Source organism: Oryctolagus cuniculus, chromosome 7, assembly GCF_051225735.1.
Source record: "Oryctolagus cuniculus isolate XC-2025 breed Fujian yellow rabbit chromosome 7, ASM5122573v1, whole genome shotgun sequence".
NCBI lineage: Eukaryota > Metazoa > Chordata > Mammalia > Lagomorpha > Leporidae > Oryctolagus > Oryctolagus cuniculus.
The window spans coordinates 28,275,243-28,293,613 of NC_142873.1; the positions used below are offsets into that span (position 1 = coordinate 28,275,243).

The 18,371-nt window shown below is 36.4% G+C and overlaps 1 protein-coding gene across 4 annotated transcripts in view; it reads right to left on the reverse strand.

Annotated features, from left to right (window-relative positions):
- Positions 1-18,371, reverse strand: part of KIFAP3 (kinesin associated protein 3) — a 180,809-nt gene that overhangs the window by 34,004 nt on the left and 128,434 nt on the right. For all 4 annotated transcript variants that reach the window (XM_002715208.6, XM_008264094.5, XM_089299590.1 and 1 more), the window contains 2 exons: positions 8,765-8,954; positions 2,012-2,111 (listed from right to left, as the gene is read on the reverse strand). In XM_002715208.6, the coding sequence (XP_002715254.4) occupies positions 2,012-2,111; positions 8,765-8,954 (290 nt within the window). The remainder of the gene's footprint in view (positions 1-2,011; positions 2,112-8,764; positions 8,955-18,371) is intronic.

Here is an 18,371-nt window from a genome sequence, read left to right on the forward strand (position 1 = left end):
GGGATACAGTGATCTGGTTTAAGGCCTGATCAAGTATAAAAGCCAAGGCACAAAAGACCTTCTGAGGGAAGTTCTTAAATGGCAAACAATTCACAAATCAAAATAATTATTATATCATTCTTTTGATTTGGAAAATAGTCTACAATAAGTTTTATTAGCTAATCCTTTAGGTCAAAATTACTGTATATGTCTTTTATGAGGAAAAGACATTATTTAAATATTTTATCCTTGAAAAGGAACTAAAGGTTCAAAGGTGAAATGATTCTCTCAAAATAATTGCTGAATCAAGCTTGTAAAATCATTATTTTGTATATTTTAGTGAAAATGTTTAGTTTCTTAAAATTCTATAAAAATGGAAAGAATAGCCTCAAGTACGTATTACATGATTAATAGCAGTCTGCTTGCTTTATATTGGCAGTATCTGCAGGAGATACAGGGACAATGTACAGAACCTTTGTTTAAATAATTATAGCAAATATAGCCAGAAGCATCAGAAGTAATCAAGTCATATGTTTTATAGTATTTAACCATGTTTGGTTTTTATTTCCTAAGGCAAGGAATTTCTTACTATGACAACCCAGTATACCAATGAAACTATTTCCGAAGTTCTATTATTTACTTAAAGTTTATTACAGAACAATGTACTATGTATTTCATTGTAATACCTGCATGATTTTCCATCATGTCCTTAAACTTTGGGTAATGTTCTTTAGTTAAGTATGAAATCAAGTTAGTGGGTTGCAAACTGCATTTTGAAAATGAAATAGCACAGAAAAAAAAATCATTGTGCATTATAGGCAGCTAAGAGTTAGAACTCATTTAAGAAATTTTTTTATGTGTACAGGTAGGTATATGTATATAAACAAATATGTATGTGTGCAGTAGGCTGCAATATGAAAGATATTTCTTTTCAATGTGGACTATAGTAAAAAGAGCTTAAAAGTCACTGTATTATGTCTTGTTTCCTCCAAATTAGGGTGGAAAGAACACAGGCTTTAGCGACATAGATCTGAGATCAAATATTTTCTTAACTTATGTGAGTTACTGAAACCTTGAATTTTTAGATTCTTGATTTCTTCTGTAATATGGAAACAATAATATTTGTTTAAAAATGTTGCTCTGCAGGTTAAAATAAATGAGTAATGAAACATTTTATAAAATAGATGATCAATAATGGTTGCAGAATTATTATAATTATTATTAGTTTAAAAATTTCTTGTCAGTGTTCAGAATTATAACAATACTGGTCACAATTATATTGTTCAATTAAAAAATATTTGAACATATCTCCCAAATAGAAAATCACCTGTGTGATGAAAAGTATTTTAGAAGAGGAAATTACATAAATAACTTAAAAAATATATAGGTTTAAAATAATAATAATTCACCAAATTCACAGTCAGCCTAACTTACAATACTACAACTCTAGGAATGATATAAGGAGGAAATTACTGTTTACGCTTTCTGGCAAGATTTTTAAGATCTATGATACCATTAGTAAATGAGGCTGACTACCTGCTCTGGATAACTGTATTGTAACTGCACTACAATGCTGGCCTGTCAGATTTTTTCCTTCAATACTTCACTTGAATGACATCTACAAAGGAAAAGTCATCAAAGTAGCAACTTTTTAAAACAGTGATGTCTGAATAACTGTTAAAATACATGTCTTATGTTCTCATTTTGTTACTCTATTGGCTTTGGGATGTATTCAGGAAACAATCTGTGTTCATTAATTTGGCAGAAAGTATTGCTTGCTTCAACAGACAGCCCCTATTTCCCAAAGTGATGAAGTGTATTATTTTCAGACCTGTGATCTCCATTTATTTTTACATAGAAAATATGACTCTATAAGTTAATTTAAAATCAAACAAACATGTTATTAAATAGAGCAAAGTGTCTTTTTTCCTCCTTGATGAAAAATATAGAGAAATGGGGAATGAAGAGAATTCTAACTTTTCAAATATAAAAGAAACTACATACATTAGATTTGCCTTGAGAGACTGTTTACCTGCCAGGAAATGAATGCTGCCCAACCACATCTCCGTTTTGAAGATGAAAATCACTGAAGAAATCTGGACTTATGGCTCCTTCAGAGGCAATTAATCCATCTAGAAAGAAGGAAAATGGTGACTAGTGAAATATATTTGCAGGGAATAAAGGAACCAATCTTATCTTGCAACACAGTGAGAAAACAGCCTCTATATTTAACCTGAAAAGAAATATGTTACCACAATATGCTTTTCTCTCTGGGAGTAAGAAGACCAGGTGTTACTTTAGTATTTTGTTCACAACAATTGAACACGTATTGAATATCTACTATGTTCTAGATTTTTTTTCCTTAGTGTAGAGATTACAGATTGCTTTCAAGGGGTTTGCAATTTTGTGGAGATGAAAGATGGCAAAAATAAGGAGGTGAGGCAGAGTAGGAAGGGACAGTAAAGATGATATAGGCCAAAGAAAACACATGAATAAAGGAAGCAGGCATTAAATACAGTGTTGGCAGAGAGCAATACTTACATATATTGAACATTTTATACCTAGATACCATCATTTGTGTGCTGTGATTAGAGACTTAGATAAATTTCAAATAAGTGAACTTTTAAAAACAGGTTTATTTATTTATTTGAAAGGTACAGAGAAGGAGGGAGAAAGAGAGAGAGGAAGGGAGGGAGGGAGAGAGAATACAGAGAGAGAGAGAGAGCAAGAGCAAGCGAGAGAGAGCATCTTCTATCTGCTGACTGCATCCAAATGGCCATTACAGCCAGGGCTGGGCCATGCTGAAGCCAGGAGCCAGGAGCTTCATCTGGGTTTCTCATGTAGGTCGCCAGCCTAAGCACTTGGGCCATCTTTTGCTGCTTTCCCAGGAGCATTAGCAGGGAACTAGATCAGAAGTGGAGCAGTTGGGACATGAAGCAGCGTCACATGTGATGACAATGTGGCTGGCAGTGGCGGCTTAATCTGCTACACCACAATGCCAATTCCAAAATAACTGAACTTCTAAATAAGTAACACATGACAATTTAGGTGCCAAACATTAAAACATACACATAAACTTATATTAGAAATCTCCATAAATATAAACTTCCTGTGTTCTTAAAAGGGTATTCTGCACATAACTTAAATACTTCTTTGTGACTTGATCTTCATTACAAATATCAATTATTTTAACTTTTATTTAATGAATATAAATTTCCAAAGTACAGCTTATGGATTACAATGGCTTCCCCCTCCCCCCCATAACTTCCCTCCCACCGGCAACCCTCCCCTTTCTCTCTCCCTCCCCCCTTCCATTCACATCAAGATTCATTTTCAATTCTCTTTATATATAGAAGATCAGTTTAGCATATATTAAGTAAAGATTTCAACAGTTTGCACCCACATACAAATACAGAGTGAAAAACACTGTTTGAGTACTAGCTATAGCATTAAATCACAATGTACAGTAACTGCTGAATTGTTAATGGAGACCCTTGGAATCTGTCTTCTTTATTAAATTTAAAATACTTAAGAGAGAACTTGAGTTTTCACTAAAGTGTCAATAGTATTTAGTCCAGTTTTTATGTCCACTAGAAGTTAAAGATTCTATAAATCGAAAGCAGATAGACACTGAAAATTTACAAAACAATGAAATAATGGGAAATGTCAATACACCATAGATTAAGAAAAAAGCAGATGAAAGAAACCAATTTTATGTGGATCTAAGATTCTATGAAAGTCTAGTTAAAATTAACAAGGCTAACATTACAAAAATCAGTAAGTTCTTCTGTTGAATTAAAATCAAATAATTGATGATCAAGGCTTAGGAAAGCTGCCCATTTTAGAGGAACAAAGCTAAGTAAAATGCCAAAATTACACCACACTTTGAAAATGAATGCAAAATATTCAGCATACCAGCTGAAGAAAAGATCTCAACAGTAAGAATACAGTATTTCAGATATAAATACCACCAAATGAAAAGATGGGTCAATTATGTTAAAAAGTTTATGTTTATAAAATGTGACCTAATGAAGTGAGCCAGATTAGGAAGAATATACCAAAAACTGAACAAATGATCAACTTCTTATTTTTGATTCAGTGCTCCACTGTCTTCAGTGGGGACAGTGAGTACCAAAAGGATAAACAGAATTCAGGGAAACTGAATTCAGGAAACGACCAGACCATCATCAAATAGAGATCAAGCTAAAAATTCCTGAGTTTAAAAATTCAGTTAGGAATTTAAAAAACCCAGAACCCCACTAGTTTAATAATACAATAAACCTAATAATATGTGAATTTAAAAATAAGTTTATACCTTTAAAGTTCATTTTTTATAATCTGTCACTGCAGCTGACTCAGTAAACTGCATGGCTTGACAAAAGTTATGCAGTTCTGACATGGGCAAGCTTTCTTCACTAGAATGAGGTATGTAAGTTAAGCCCTCATCTCAAGTACCTCAACTTCTTAAAATATATTCATTTATTTCTCAGAATTATTCATCTAAAATTACTTCTTTTTAGATAAATATTAAAAAATAATCCTGTCTTCTTGATTACAAATTCAAGGTGAATTTAGGAGAATCCTTCTTAAGCTCCAACTCCATCCTTGTTCTTTCAAAGATAGCAACAAGGAACCAAAGAATTTCATGGCAAGAGAAGTGGAAGAAAACAGAGCACTCTATACACTATACAGTATTATATACATTTTGGTTATTAGATTTTATGAGGTTGTCAGGGCATAGTTAACCTATTTTTCTGAGATAATTCAAATAATGACGATAAAGAGTTACAAACACAAAAAATGATGAAATCATAGCAAATTTGTTTTTGTCATAGGTAACTTATCAACTTTCTGATTTCCAAGAGCCAGATATAAATATAAACAAAGTAAAAAAATATAAAATCAAAGTGAAAAAAACACAAAATTTTACTACTTCCTGGTATGTGAGGGTACTTCAAAAAGTTCACGGGAAAATAAATTAAAAGATAAGCTTATTTTGATGCAAATATTTTTCAAATCCATGTATAGTTTTATGTAATATTAACTTCTATTAACTTTCTGAAGCACCCTCACATTGGCACTGAAAAAAAACTTCATTTTTATTTCCCAAGTGAAAATACAATATTGGGTTCTTTGATGAACTAGCCAAAAGTGAAAATGTAGCTTGTGGGAGAAAATGGATGTCAATAATATAGAAAATGAAAAAAAAGAAATGACTAACATAAATCTCATTTGGTTATACCTGATAAAACATATCACAGAAATACAAGGTAAATGAACATCGTATTGTTAAGAATGCTTCTGAGGCAGAAACAAATCATTGTAAGCGTTATATACCAGGAGTTTAATTAACATACCAAGAATATGATTCACCACAATCGATGAAGAATAAAAAGTATAGTGTTATTTAGAAATGTGCAGTAGCAATATAGCTTTACAAGTTTTCATGTAGCTTCTTTATGGGTAAAAGCATTAAAGGAACATTAATTTTCAGTAATTTCAGATTCTAAGGAAAAAAATACTGTTTCTTATTTCAGTTGATAACAATAAGATTTTCTTAAAAACAAGAGAGAAACACATACGTTTTGACTGATATTTAATAGTTTGAAAATATATAGGAATATTAACAATTAGGAAGCAGCAAATGCCATTTTACTTTAAAATAAAAGGTAAGTACTGAGAATCATGGATCATTTAGTTGAATCTTTGTGGTGGAAAAGCTACAAAGCCTGCTTTAGGGGCCAGCACAGTGATATAGTAGTTAAAGCTTCTGCCTGTGGAGCTGGCATCCCATATGTGCGCCGATTCAAGTCCCGGCTGCTCCACTTTCCATCCACCTCCCCGCTAGTGGCCTGGGAAAGCAGAAGAGGTTGGACCAGTTGCCTGGGCTCCTGTATCCACACGGGAGACCCAGATGAAGCTGCTGGTTCCTGGCTTTGGTCTAGCTCAGTTCCGGCTGTTGTGGCCACTTGGGGAGCCAACCAGCAGATGGAAGACTTCTCTCTCTGTCTCTTTCCCTCTCTGTCTATAACTCTGCCTCTTGAATAAATAAATAAATCTTTAAAAAAATCTGTTTTATCAGAAGTAACCTGACCTAGTGGCTTTCATGGAGACCCAGTGGCTTAATAAAATGCTTCAAGCATTCACCAAATATGCAATGTTATAAATTCATCTGTTTCTGAAGATATAATTGCACATGATAAAAGAGGCTGCCATTACTTTTAGACTTCCATGAGATATACTGAAAAATGCTATAGAAATTCATTTGGTCCTAGATTATTCATAGAAAATGAAGTTGGTAAAATATTTAATAAACTAAAAGAGAAAAAGTTTACAATGAGAACCATATCTTTAAACTCATTGTATGTAGTATCCACATATCACCAGGTTTACAGGTGTTAAAAAAATCATGAGGATATCTAATGATAATATCTTACTTCTCAAATACTTAAATTTATTTTCCAATACCTATTGCTACTTCTAAATTTTGGTATATAAAATATACATGATTTAGATTTCTCATGGAAGTATGAATTATATAAAGTATCTTTATGAAAAATATGATTTAAGAGGTTAATTTAAATGTGTTAATTTGGAAATGTGGCATAACTTTTTAGAAATTTGTTCTGAAATTTAAAAATTCATTTATGTACATATTTATTTTGAGAGGTAGAGAGAGTATCAGTAAAATGGTGCAGTCTTGTCTATGGTGCGGTCTACACCCTGGACATCGTCCTAGGCTCTAGCTCCCACCGCCATTGCTGGAAGCCAGGTGACTACATGGCTCAACCACAGGTGCCAGCTCTACTCCCACCCTGATGAGATTCACTGCTCCTACTTCCCTGCCCGCCCCTCCCTCCCCCAGCAAAGGCTTAGCAGGGCCTTTTCCTGAACACGTGGTGCGCTCTCTCTCTCTCTCTCTCTGTTTTATGCTTTCCTTCTCCTCCCTGTTTTCCCTCTTCGCCCCTTCCCTCGGTCTGTCAGGTTTCTCCACCAATAAACCTTTTCCCTTACTCCGGTGTTTGGTGTGTTTTGTGGTGGCCTTACAAAAGAGAGAGAGAGAGAGAGAGAGAGAGAGAGAGAGGGAGGGAGGGAGAGAGGGAGGGAGGGAGGGAGGGAGAGAGTCATCCCATCTCTAGGTTCCTTCCCCAAACGCCCACAAGGAGCCAAGTCAGGCGGAAGTCTGGAGTCTGGAACTCAGTCCAGTTCTCCCATATGAGTGGCAGGGACCCAACTACTTGAGTCATGACTGCTGCCTCCCAGAGTCTGCATTAGCAAGGGAGTTTGAGTCAGCAGCTGGAGCTGGGACTCAAACCTAGTACTCTGGAGTACGGTGCAGGCATTTCAAGCAGCTATGCCAAATGCCTGTCACTGTTCTGAAATTTTAATCTTAATAACAGAACAAATTTGATTGCTGAGGTGGTTAATAGTAGTATTTGGTTTTAGAAACTGGCAACTGATTCACACTGAGGGGTGGCTATCAATCTTCAAAGCAAGAAACATGATTCTAAAAATATTATGATCTCTATTAACAAAAATTTAGATCACATATATTTTACATATTTTACTTCATGAATACAGAATATGCAAGGAACAGCTGCTTGCCATTACTGAACTAAGAAATTCTGGTTGGTTGAAATTAATGATATTCTCCATCTGGTTTGAAACATAAGGCACCATTTCATAACTACTGTGAAGTTCAGTCAGGAAGAAATCTATTTGATTTTCAAAGTAAAGCATAAATCTTCCTTGATTCAAGTACAGGATCTCCATCAAATATAAAGTAATATATAGTATCCATGGGAAATGTGCACAATACAGTTATGAAAACACATGAATGAATATGCGAATGGAATTACTAATGTGTTTACAGTGATAGGATGTAATAGTTTATGCAAACATCTAATCACTGATTACACACAAATCATTGTGATAAAATATTTAGAAAACATCTATTGAGAACATTTAACACATTGTAGGAATACAAATAGAAAAAGCAAAAAGTAAGTAACTAATTCAGATACAATTAATATTTTTTGAAAAATTTCCTGCCTGCTAGAGAGATCTTAGGTAGAAATTCCTTCCTTCTTCTCTTTAACTAAGTGGCTTTAATACATTTAATAAATACTGGTAACAGTGAAAAACATAAAGAGCCAGAATATGAAAAATTTACTAATTTCTGTGCCAAACTCATCCCTGGAAAAAGGCAGTGTGACAGAATCAACAAGGTTATATAGTACATAAAAGACTCATATGAATTTTATCTTACATATATTAGCAGAATTTAGATGGCAAACAAGATTGCTATAAAATGTCTACATCTTCTGAACAGTCAGAAAATAGAATTTAGTAATTTGAAACTAAAGCAAAATCATGACAAAATTAAACTGTTATGATTAAATACATTGGAAAATAAAACATAATAGTTTATACATTTTAATAACTGCAGAATAGAAAAAAATGGAAAGAATTTCTCAACACAAGTCAGGATCCTGAAGACGTCAGTTTAAATTAAACATCTGAGAAAGTAATGAACTTCTAGCAGTAATTAATTTTCCTGGCCACGGGCTTTTTTATGGAGATGCATCAAAGGTTAACTTGGAAAACAGTAGTAAGTTAATAGGTTAGCTTGTTGAATATATATGTTACATCTGAAATCATTAGCAACAGGCCACTTTTATACTAAGGAATCATTTACAAAGCAGGAGTGTGTGCAAGCTGAGACCAAAACCCTATTTATAGCACATGGACACATTGTTTATTATTGCTTTGGTCATCACCTTACCTGAGCTGTAGAAAAGGTCAGGTCGTTCGAGAATATCTCCTTCATGGATGTATGGCTCAATTCGATCGTCACCATACAAATACTGCTCACTCTCATCCATCTGACGACTCTCCACCATCTCCAGCCACTGAGAGTTATGCCAGCGAAACTTTTCACTCTGAATTTTCTTAGCCCATTCTTCATCATATTCCTATGGAAAACAAATAGTCAACAGTTAAAACTGTTACTGTCCAGACTTTCTGCCCTGGAACTCAGCAGCACTTGAAGAAAATTTTGAGGGCTTTAATTTGGGTTAAAGGGAGTGTTAAAAAAATTGCTCATAACTAATAAAAAGCAATTAAAAATATTTTTTAAAAATTCGTTTGACAGGTAGAGTTATAGACAGTGAGAGAGAGAGAGAAAGGTCTTCCTTCCGTTGGTTCACCCCCCAAATGGCTGTTACGACCAGTGCTGCGCCGATCCAAAGCCAGAAGCCAGGTGCCTCCTCCTGGTCTCCCATGTGGGTGCAGGGGCCCAAGCACTTGGGCCATCCTCCACTGCCTTCCCGGGCCACAGCAGAGAGCAGGACTGGAAGAGGAGCAACCGAGACTAGAACCCGGCGCCCATATGCGATGCCAGCACTGCAGGCGGAGGATTAACCAAGTGAACCACGGCACTAGCCCTTAAATACATATATTAAGGATGTATCTGGATTATAGATCAACAATGGCAATGCAAACATCAGAGAAATTTAAATTTCACAAAGTCTTACTTAAATATTAATTAAGTATTTCCAGAATTTCAGTAAGCGATCAGACTTCAGATTGCAAAGATTCCTGTGGCTATAATTATTTATGGCACTAATGACAACATGTGGTTCACATTCAGATGACCTCTTTTGCTATGTCTTTAGTATAGATAAACAGTAGGGGGCAGAATCACCAATAAAGTATTTCCTTTGACTGCTGAAATGGTTTACCACAGAAAATAGCATAATTTAATTTAATTTGGTTTTTCAATTACACAATAATGATGTTTTCTTATTTAGTGATACAGCATGAGCATCTCTAACCTGAAAATCCAAAATCCAAAATGTTCCGAAATCTGATATTTTGAGCATGAACATGATACTCAAAAATCTTGGACTTCAGAGCATTTCAAAAACATTTATTTATTTATTTATTTGAAAGGGAGAATTACAGAGAGAGAGGGACAGACAGACAGACAGACACACACACACACACAGAATATCTTTGATCCACTGGTTCATTCCGTAGAGTTGCAACCAGGAGCCAGGAACTCCATCTGGATCGCCTACGTGGGTGGCAGGGGTCCAAACACCTAGATCATTTTTTGCTATTTTTTCAGGCACATTAGCAGGGGGCTGAATTGGAAGTGGAGCAGCCAGGACTCGAACCAGCACTGATACAGGATGCAGGCATTGTAGGTGGCAGCTCCATTCCCTGTGACACGATGATGGCCCTGCCTTGACTTTAGACCATTTTGGATTTTGGATTAGGTTTGCTGATCTGGTAAGGTCTATGAAAATATTCCAAAATGCAAAACAAAACAAAACAAAACAAAACAAAAGCCAAAACCCCTAAAATCTGAAGCACTTCTAGTCATAAACTTTTCAGATAAAGGATCTTGAACCTCTATTTCTTTAAATGTCTGTGTTGTGACCACACAATCTTTAGAAACAGGACTGACTTTTTCCTTGACAAACGCATCTGTAACACCTGTCACAGAAAAAGCTCTTGGTAAGTATCATTGAAAAAAAAATAGATTACTTAAATCTATGGTAGTACCTATGACCTTACCTATCCCATATGCTGTGGCTACTTCTGACTAATATGAACACTTAACAGTTAGCAATAGATACAAAGGTGGGAAAAAAGTGTCACATATTTGACATCCTAATTCTAGGGTTCTTGGTTTTAAATTCCTCTGTCATATTGTGAAATGTGTGGTTGTAACTGCTTTATTTATTTTTATTTATTTATTTATTTTTTGATAGGCAGAGTGGACAGTGAGAGAGAGAGAGAGAGAGAAAGGTCTTCCTTTGCCGTTGGTTCACCCTCCAATGGCCGCTGCGGCTGGCGCGCTGCAGCCGGCGCACCGCGCTGATCCGATGGCAGGAGCCAGGTACTTATCCTGATCTCCCATGCGGTGCAGGGCCCAAGCACTTGGGCCATCCTCCACTGCACTCCCTGGCCACAGCAGAGAGCTGGCCTGGAAGAGGGGCAACCGGGACAGAATCCAGCACCCTGACCAGGACTAGAACCCGGTGTGCTGGCGCCGCAAGGCGGAGGATTAGCCTATTGAGCCGCAGCGCCGGCCAAGTTGTAACCGCTTTAAAAGGGAGTCAGAGGGATGCCAGGCAACAGCACTGTCAAGATGATCACAGTAACTGAGAGATGGATCCAATATACAATTTAGTCAAATGCTGAATAACTTTTAGTCTAAGCCAAGATTCAAGTAAAAGGTCATTACCATAGAATAAATGTCTGGGGTTATTATAATTTTCTCATTAAAATTTCAAAGTTCAATTTTAAGTTGCATAACTTAAAGAGTTTATCAATAAATCTGTAAATACTGTCAGCTGTTAGACTGCATGTTCTGTATTGGCACAGTTTTCAAAACAGTTAGATGGTCTCTTTTAACTGAGGTTGGTGAAAGTAGAAAATATATATATTTTTTGGCCATGGTCATGCTAATGGAAATTCTTCCAAGAAATTAATTAGATTTTCTTTCTTTTAGTTCTATTCTTCTATTAGTTTTTCTTTTAGTTCTATTCTTCTTTTAGTTATATTCTTCTATTTAATTCTATTCTTCTATTAGTTGTCTATATATTTATAACTTAATTAGTTAAAACTAAATTAGAGTAAGAGCTGTTATTATTGCATTTTTACTTTAATAAAACATTTTTATTCAACTTACAGAATTTCAATACTTAAACCAAGGAAGATCTTTTTATTTTATTTATTTATATTTATTTATTAGAAAGGCAGAGTTACAGAGAAGCAGAGAGAGAGAGAGAGAGAGAGAGAGAGAGAAGGCTTCCATCTGCTGGTTCACTCCCCAAATGGCCGCAACAGCCAGAGCCGAACTGATCCGAAGCCAGGAGTCAGGAGCCAGGAGCCTCTTCCAGGTCTCCCACGCAGGTGCAAGGGCCCAAGCACTTGGGCTATCTTCTACTGCTTTGCCAGGCCACAGCAGAGAGCTGGATCAGAAGTGGAGCAGCTGGGACTCGAACAGGTGCTCATATGGGATGCTGGCAGTGCACACCAGGGCTTTCACCCCCAACACCACAGTGCTAGCCCCTCCCCCCATCTCACTCCCCAGGGAAAATCTTTATCCCCAGCTGCATCTACAATGTTTACTATGTAAAGTGACTATTAAGATATAAACAAAACCAAATGCCAGATCTTGTTTTTATTTTTGTGGTCACTGATTAGATCTGATAGTAATTAAACCAATCATCTAATCACAGCAATCACACATAGATTGCTATGATAAAACTAGAGAGTAAACATAAAGCACTTAGAAAATTTATATTGAGAACACTTAATAAATGTTAGCTGTTACTGTTTATTAATTCAAGTAACAGCTTTCTGAAACAGGTACTATAATTACTGCCATTTTACAAATAAGAAAATGAGGCCCAGAACACTAGAGTAACTTGATCTAGGACATACAGCTGGTTCTGGCTATTACAGCAGTTCATACCTTGGGCCAGCAATGTGGAAGACATAGTTAAATGGAGGATAAATGAAGATTTGTCAGGGTCACTAAAAATGGACTCTTCACTGAATGAGATTATACCAAATGACCTTTAAGGTCAACTTTCAGCTCTAAGATTTTGTGAATGAGTTGAATTGTTGACCAAGCAGTGATAGGGAGGCATTAGCTGCTGGTCTGGTAAGTGTAACACTGTATTCTCAGTCATGTTTTCTCTGACCTGGCCACATTCAGGAGTGTAGTAGGAAAGAGGGAGTTGAAAATAATAAGCACCTACATGCTGTTACAAGCAGTTTTGTGGGTGACAGATTTTGGTGGTTCACTCTGGGTTTGAAAAATGAAATAAAATATTGTGATGCCTAATTATGTAATAGCACTGTGATCAGTTTCAAAGCAATTTAGCCTAAATGCTTGATTTAACTGAACCTTTTTAAAATTCATGTCTTCAAAAGTACAGTTTTTGGTTCTGTATGTGACTCTTGGTAGATGCTCAGTTAAAAAGATCTGTAAGAAGATATTATTGTCACATTTGAAATAGCCACATATTTACAAAAGTATCCTTAGAGTATAACGAATGAACTTACTTATAACCATTTTTTCACTATTTAATACACAAGCAAAAAGCAAAACTGTATTTTAGGCAAGAATTTAGGCAAGAAAAACTGGCTTTTCTTCTTAAAGAGAAGTTAGTTACAGGTGACTAAGACTCCAAGAATATGCCTTGTAATATTAGAAATCACAATAAGGCCACATTAAATACTAGTACTAATTTGAGTGTTATTATTTCTTTTAAGAATAGCTGCTTGTTTCACTTGGCTCAAAAGGCATAAAACTATCTTTGGGGGGAGGTTGGGGGAGGGGCACTGTGGCACAGTGGGTTAAGCCATGGTTTGGGAGATCTGCATCCCATACCAGAGTGCCTAGGATTGAGTCCTGCCACTGCCTCTGATCCAGTTTCCTGCTCATGCGCACTCTGGGAGACACAGGTTAGTGGCTCAAGTACCTCAGTCCCTGTCAGTTATGTGGAGAACTAAATGATGTTCTAGGCTCCTGGCTTCAGCCTGGCCCAGTCCTGGCTGTTGTGGGCATTTCGGCAGTGAACCAGCAGATGGAAGGTCTCTCTTTACATCTGTCACTCTGCCTTTCAAATAAATACAAATAAACTTTAAAAGTAACTTATAATTTTAGTAGAAAATTTATAAATCTGAATTATCTGAAGAAGTATTCATGGAAGGTAACAGAAGCACATAGATATCTAGTATGAGAATAAGAATTAAAATTCATTCAAATGCCAAAGCCATATGAAATATGAAGTTTGCTATTTCAGTAACAGTAAAAATTACTTCCTAATAATACTTGTGAAATGTTACATAGTAGGTAACATTAAAAAAGGCTTAAAGTTAATAACCATAAAGTATATTTAAGCCTAGTAAGTAATGCTCAACAGAAAACATTCCTGCTTACTCAAAGTTACCATTTTACACTCTCTTGTGAGATTTTATTACATTAATTTAGCAGCAACAAAAATTCATCAATAAATACAGATATACATAACAAAGATGTTACATCACAAACATGTTTCTAACTTCAGCCTTATCACCCTATGTGCTCATAGCAATAACCATTTTTTCTTAATTTTTAAAAAATATATTTGAAAGGCATAGTGATAGTGAGTGAGAGGAGGAAGCGAGAGAGAGAGAGAGAGAGAGAGAAAGAAAGTGAGCGAGCAAGTGAGAGATGGAACACAGTGAGAGACAGAAAGATTTTCCATCTGCTGATTCAATCTGCAAATTGTAGGACTAGGCCAGGCAAAACCAGGATCCAGGAACTCCATCTAGGTCTCCCACATGAGTGGCAGAGACCCATGTACTTGGGCTGTCATCTGCTGCTTTCCCAGGAGCATTAGGGAAGTGGATCGGAAGCAGAGCAGTGGAAACTCAAACCAGTACTCTGATACAGGATGCTGGCATTCCAAGCAGTGGCATAACCTGCTATGCCATAATGCCAGCCTCAGCGATATTCTTACTAATGAACTTAGACATAGAAGCCTAAGGTTGTTTTCCTTTAGGAAAGAAAAACACTATCTATTTAATAAAAGTCCAAACACACACCAAAAATATTCATGAGCATCCATGGCTAACTTTTGATAACCTCTTGGTAAAACTGATTTTCTAACCCAGTAAGTAAAAGTACAGAATCAAATATAATAAGGCTATCTTACACCTTCTGTTAAAATGTTCACCTTCTGTCTATTATCAGTTTATGACTGAATTATCCTATAGAACCAGCCCACCTCTTAGCATTATAAGCCCCCCAAACATAGTAGCAAACTATATAGATTATATTTTAAGAATAATTTTCTTGTGATTTTTCTATTATAAAATAACTTTAATTTCTATGCCTTAAATGATTACATTAACATATGCATTATTGTTTACAGGGTCACAATGGAAACACTATGGTTGCTTTCTCGGCTCCTTGAAAAATAAGTAAAGGATCTTTTCCCTCAGTAAACATGAGACAGAATGATATAACAGTGATTACTTAATTCTATTATAATGAATCCAGAAGTTTTCATTAAAAGTGGCCCTGAGAGATAATGGTACATATGGCTCTTTGTTATAGATTGAAAATGGCAAAAACTTTAACATAACACTATCAAGGCCTTAAAAGTTATTTTTTTTAAAGATTTATTTGTTAGAAAGCAGAAATACAGAAGGAAGAAGAAGGAGGAGGAGAAGGAAGAAGAAAGGAGGAGAAGGAGGGGGAGGAGGAGGAGGGGGAGGGGAGAAGAAGAAGAAGGAGAAGAAAAAGAAAGGGAGAGAGAGAGAGAGAAAGACACACACACACACACACACACACACACACACACAGAATCTTCCATTTGCTGGTTCACTCCCCAAATGGCTGTAATGGCTGGGGCTGGAGCTGGGTCAGGCTAAAGCCAAGAGCTAGAAGCTTCTTCCAGGTCTGCCACGTGGGTGCTGGGGCCCAAGAACTTGGGCCATCGTCTGCTACTTTCCCAGGCACATTAGCAGGGAGCTGGATCAGAAGTGGAACAGCTGGGACTTGAGCTGGTGTCCATATGGGATGCCGGTAATGCAGACAGCGGCTTAACCTGCTGTGTCACAACACCAACCCCTAATGACTTTCTTAATTCCAATATTAATGACAAGTGTAAAATATTTTAGAATATGAATCATTAAAATTTAGAGATTGAATATGAAACATTAAGGTATGAGAGGTTTACAACAAGTTCATGGAAGGGGGCTGCCACCTCTGACACAGGCATCCCAAATGGGCACTGTTTTGTGTCTTGGCTGCTACACTTCCCATCCAGTTCCCTGTTAACGGCCTGGGAAGCTAATGGTTTGGGTACCTATCACATGGGAGACTCAGATGAAGCTCCTGGCTCCTGGTTTCAGCCTGGCTCAGCCCTGCCTGTTGCAACCACTTGGGGAGTGAACCAGCAGATGAAGACCTCTCTCTTTGTCTCTCCCCCTCTCTCTATAATTTTACTTTAAAATAAATAAATAAATAAATCTTTAAATAAAGTTCGTGGAAATGTGTGTTATGAAAAACTATGCATATGGGGTCGATGCTGTGTTGCAGCGGGTTAAAGCCCTGGCCTGCAGCGCCAGCATCCCATATGGGCTTCAGTTTGAGTCCCAGCTGCTCCACTTCCGATCCAGCTATCTGCTATGGCCTGGGAAAGCAGTGGAGGATGGCCCAAGTCCTTGGACCTCTGCACCTGTGTGGGGGACCTGGAAGAAGTTCCTGGCTCCTGGCTTTTGATCAGCACAGCTGTAGCCATTGCGGTCATTTGGGGAGTGAACTAGCAGATAGAAGACCTCTCTCTCTGGCTTCACCTCTCTCTATAACTCTACCTTTCAAATAAATAAAATAAATCTTTAAAAAAATGCACAATTTCAAAAATGTTTTTGCAGAAAAATAAACCTATCTTTTAATTTCATTTTTCCATGAACTTTTTGAAGTACTCTTTTATTCTTAGCTCTTTCTCTGCCATCTCCAAACTGCGTGGAGGCAGGGACTCAGGTTTGTTCAGAATTCAGCTTTTTTCATAACATACACCCATGGCTGAGGACAGCCTTGCTGCTGGAGGTGCAATGAAAGTTAACACTGCTTTACAAGAGGTGCCCTTCATCCATCATGACCATATGGACTTTGTGAAGCTGCCAACGTCTTAGACAAGAGCCAAGTCACCATGGTGTGCTGGCATCCAACTGTGATGAGTCTATCTACACCAACCTGGTGGAGGCCTTTTGTGCTGAACACCTCCTAATCAACCTATAAGGCCTCTGTAAGGTCCCTGTAAAATTGACAGACAGAAAAACCCCTATGTAAGTGTTTGATTGCAGTTGTGTAGTGGTGAAGAACCTTGGCAAAGAATCTGAGGCCCAAGAGTCCTCACATGCAAGCAATGAACACATTTAAAAAACTGCTTATGTAAAAAATAGAAAAAACACAATATTTGTGCAATAAAAATTTGCTCTAGTATGTGGTGGTGTAGCTTTGGGTTTTCAAATGTTTACCAAATAAAATATCTTAGCTGAAATATTCCTGGAGGAATACAATATTTGTTTAAATATTTTAATTTCCTTTTCTTTAGTAGTAGACATTAGTCAGAGTCAAATAGTAGCAGTGTTTTCCTCTATGATGAAGGCCACTGATCTCAAAGTTCTGAAAAGGTTTCCAAGATTTTCTTGAAAATCAAATGCTTTAGCTTATGGCTTGGATAGAGGCTCCAAAACTTTCAGATTTCAGGAAAAGTTCAGAAGTACATTTTGGATACTAATATTGGAAGTAAATCAACTGCCATCTACTATTACTGTTTTATCCATTTTAACAGTAAAAATGTGAGGAGGGAATCCCAAAAATAAAGATGTGTTTTCCAAGAGAAATCAGATTAGGCCTTATATCCCATCTTCTTTATCCCCATAAGCACAAACATTTTTCCTTCTAAAAAATTTTCCCTTCTAAAACATTTTCCCTCTCCCATTTCAATGAAAGCCAGTAGAAACTTGATTATATTGCAACAAGCCATCATTCCAGAATCTCTAGCCTCAGCTACATTCTATTTATATTCTGGGACAACTCAACGAATATGGTTTAAGTCATGGCAAAGTCATAGTTTCTTTGCATCTCAGAGTCTGAATTTGTAGATACTGATAATTCAGTGAGGTATAATATTAAGGATGTAGCTTAGAAGTCAGGAGTTTAGTTTCCAGTTCTCACTTGGTTATTAACTGAAGAATATAACTTTCAAGTGGTATTTTACTGTTTCATCTGTCTCAAATTTCATTGTTAAAATAAAACAATCTAAGACTTAACCTTATGATTCACTTCATTACTTCATAAAATTGTTGATATAACCATCTCAAGTAACTGAAAAACACAGGTAGTAGACAAATTTCTTTTAAAAAATTAAATAGTAACTCCAGGTGAATATCAGTGTCAACATTTTAAATAAATTCAATATATATCTGTTAAAACAAACTCTCTCTAACACCCCTCTCTTCTAATCTCTGTTCTTCTCTTATACCCTGCCCCCATACCAGAAAATAATTATGAGAATTCACAGCTCAATCACAACCAAGATATATCACTGGACCCTAACAAGCTTTTCTGGAAATACTCTAGGGATATAGTTGTTTTTTTCTTCATTTTTGAAAGACTTATTTTTATAAGCAGTTGCACCCTCATGTTCTGGCTTTGAGACTTGAGTTTACACCATCTTTAAAGGAAAATATATTTCTTCTTTTATTTTCTTCTCTTAGCTCCCAACATTAGGATCTTATTGCACTTAGCAGTTCCAATAAATTCTATAAATTCAATAAATTTACAATAGCAAAAAAGCATCATGAAA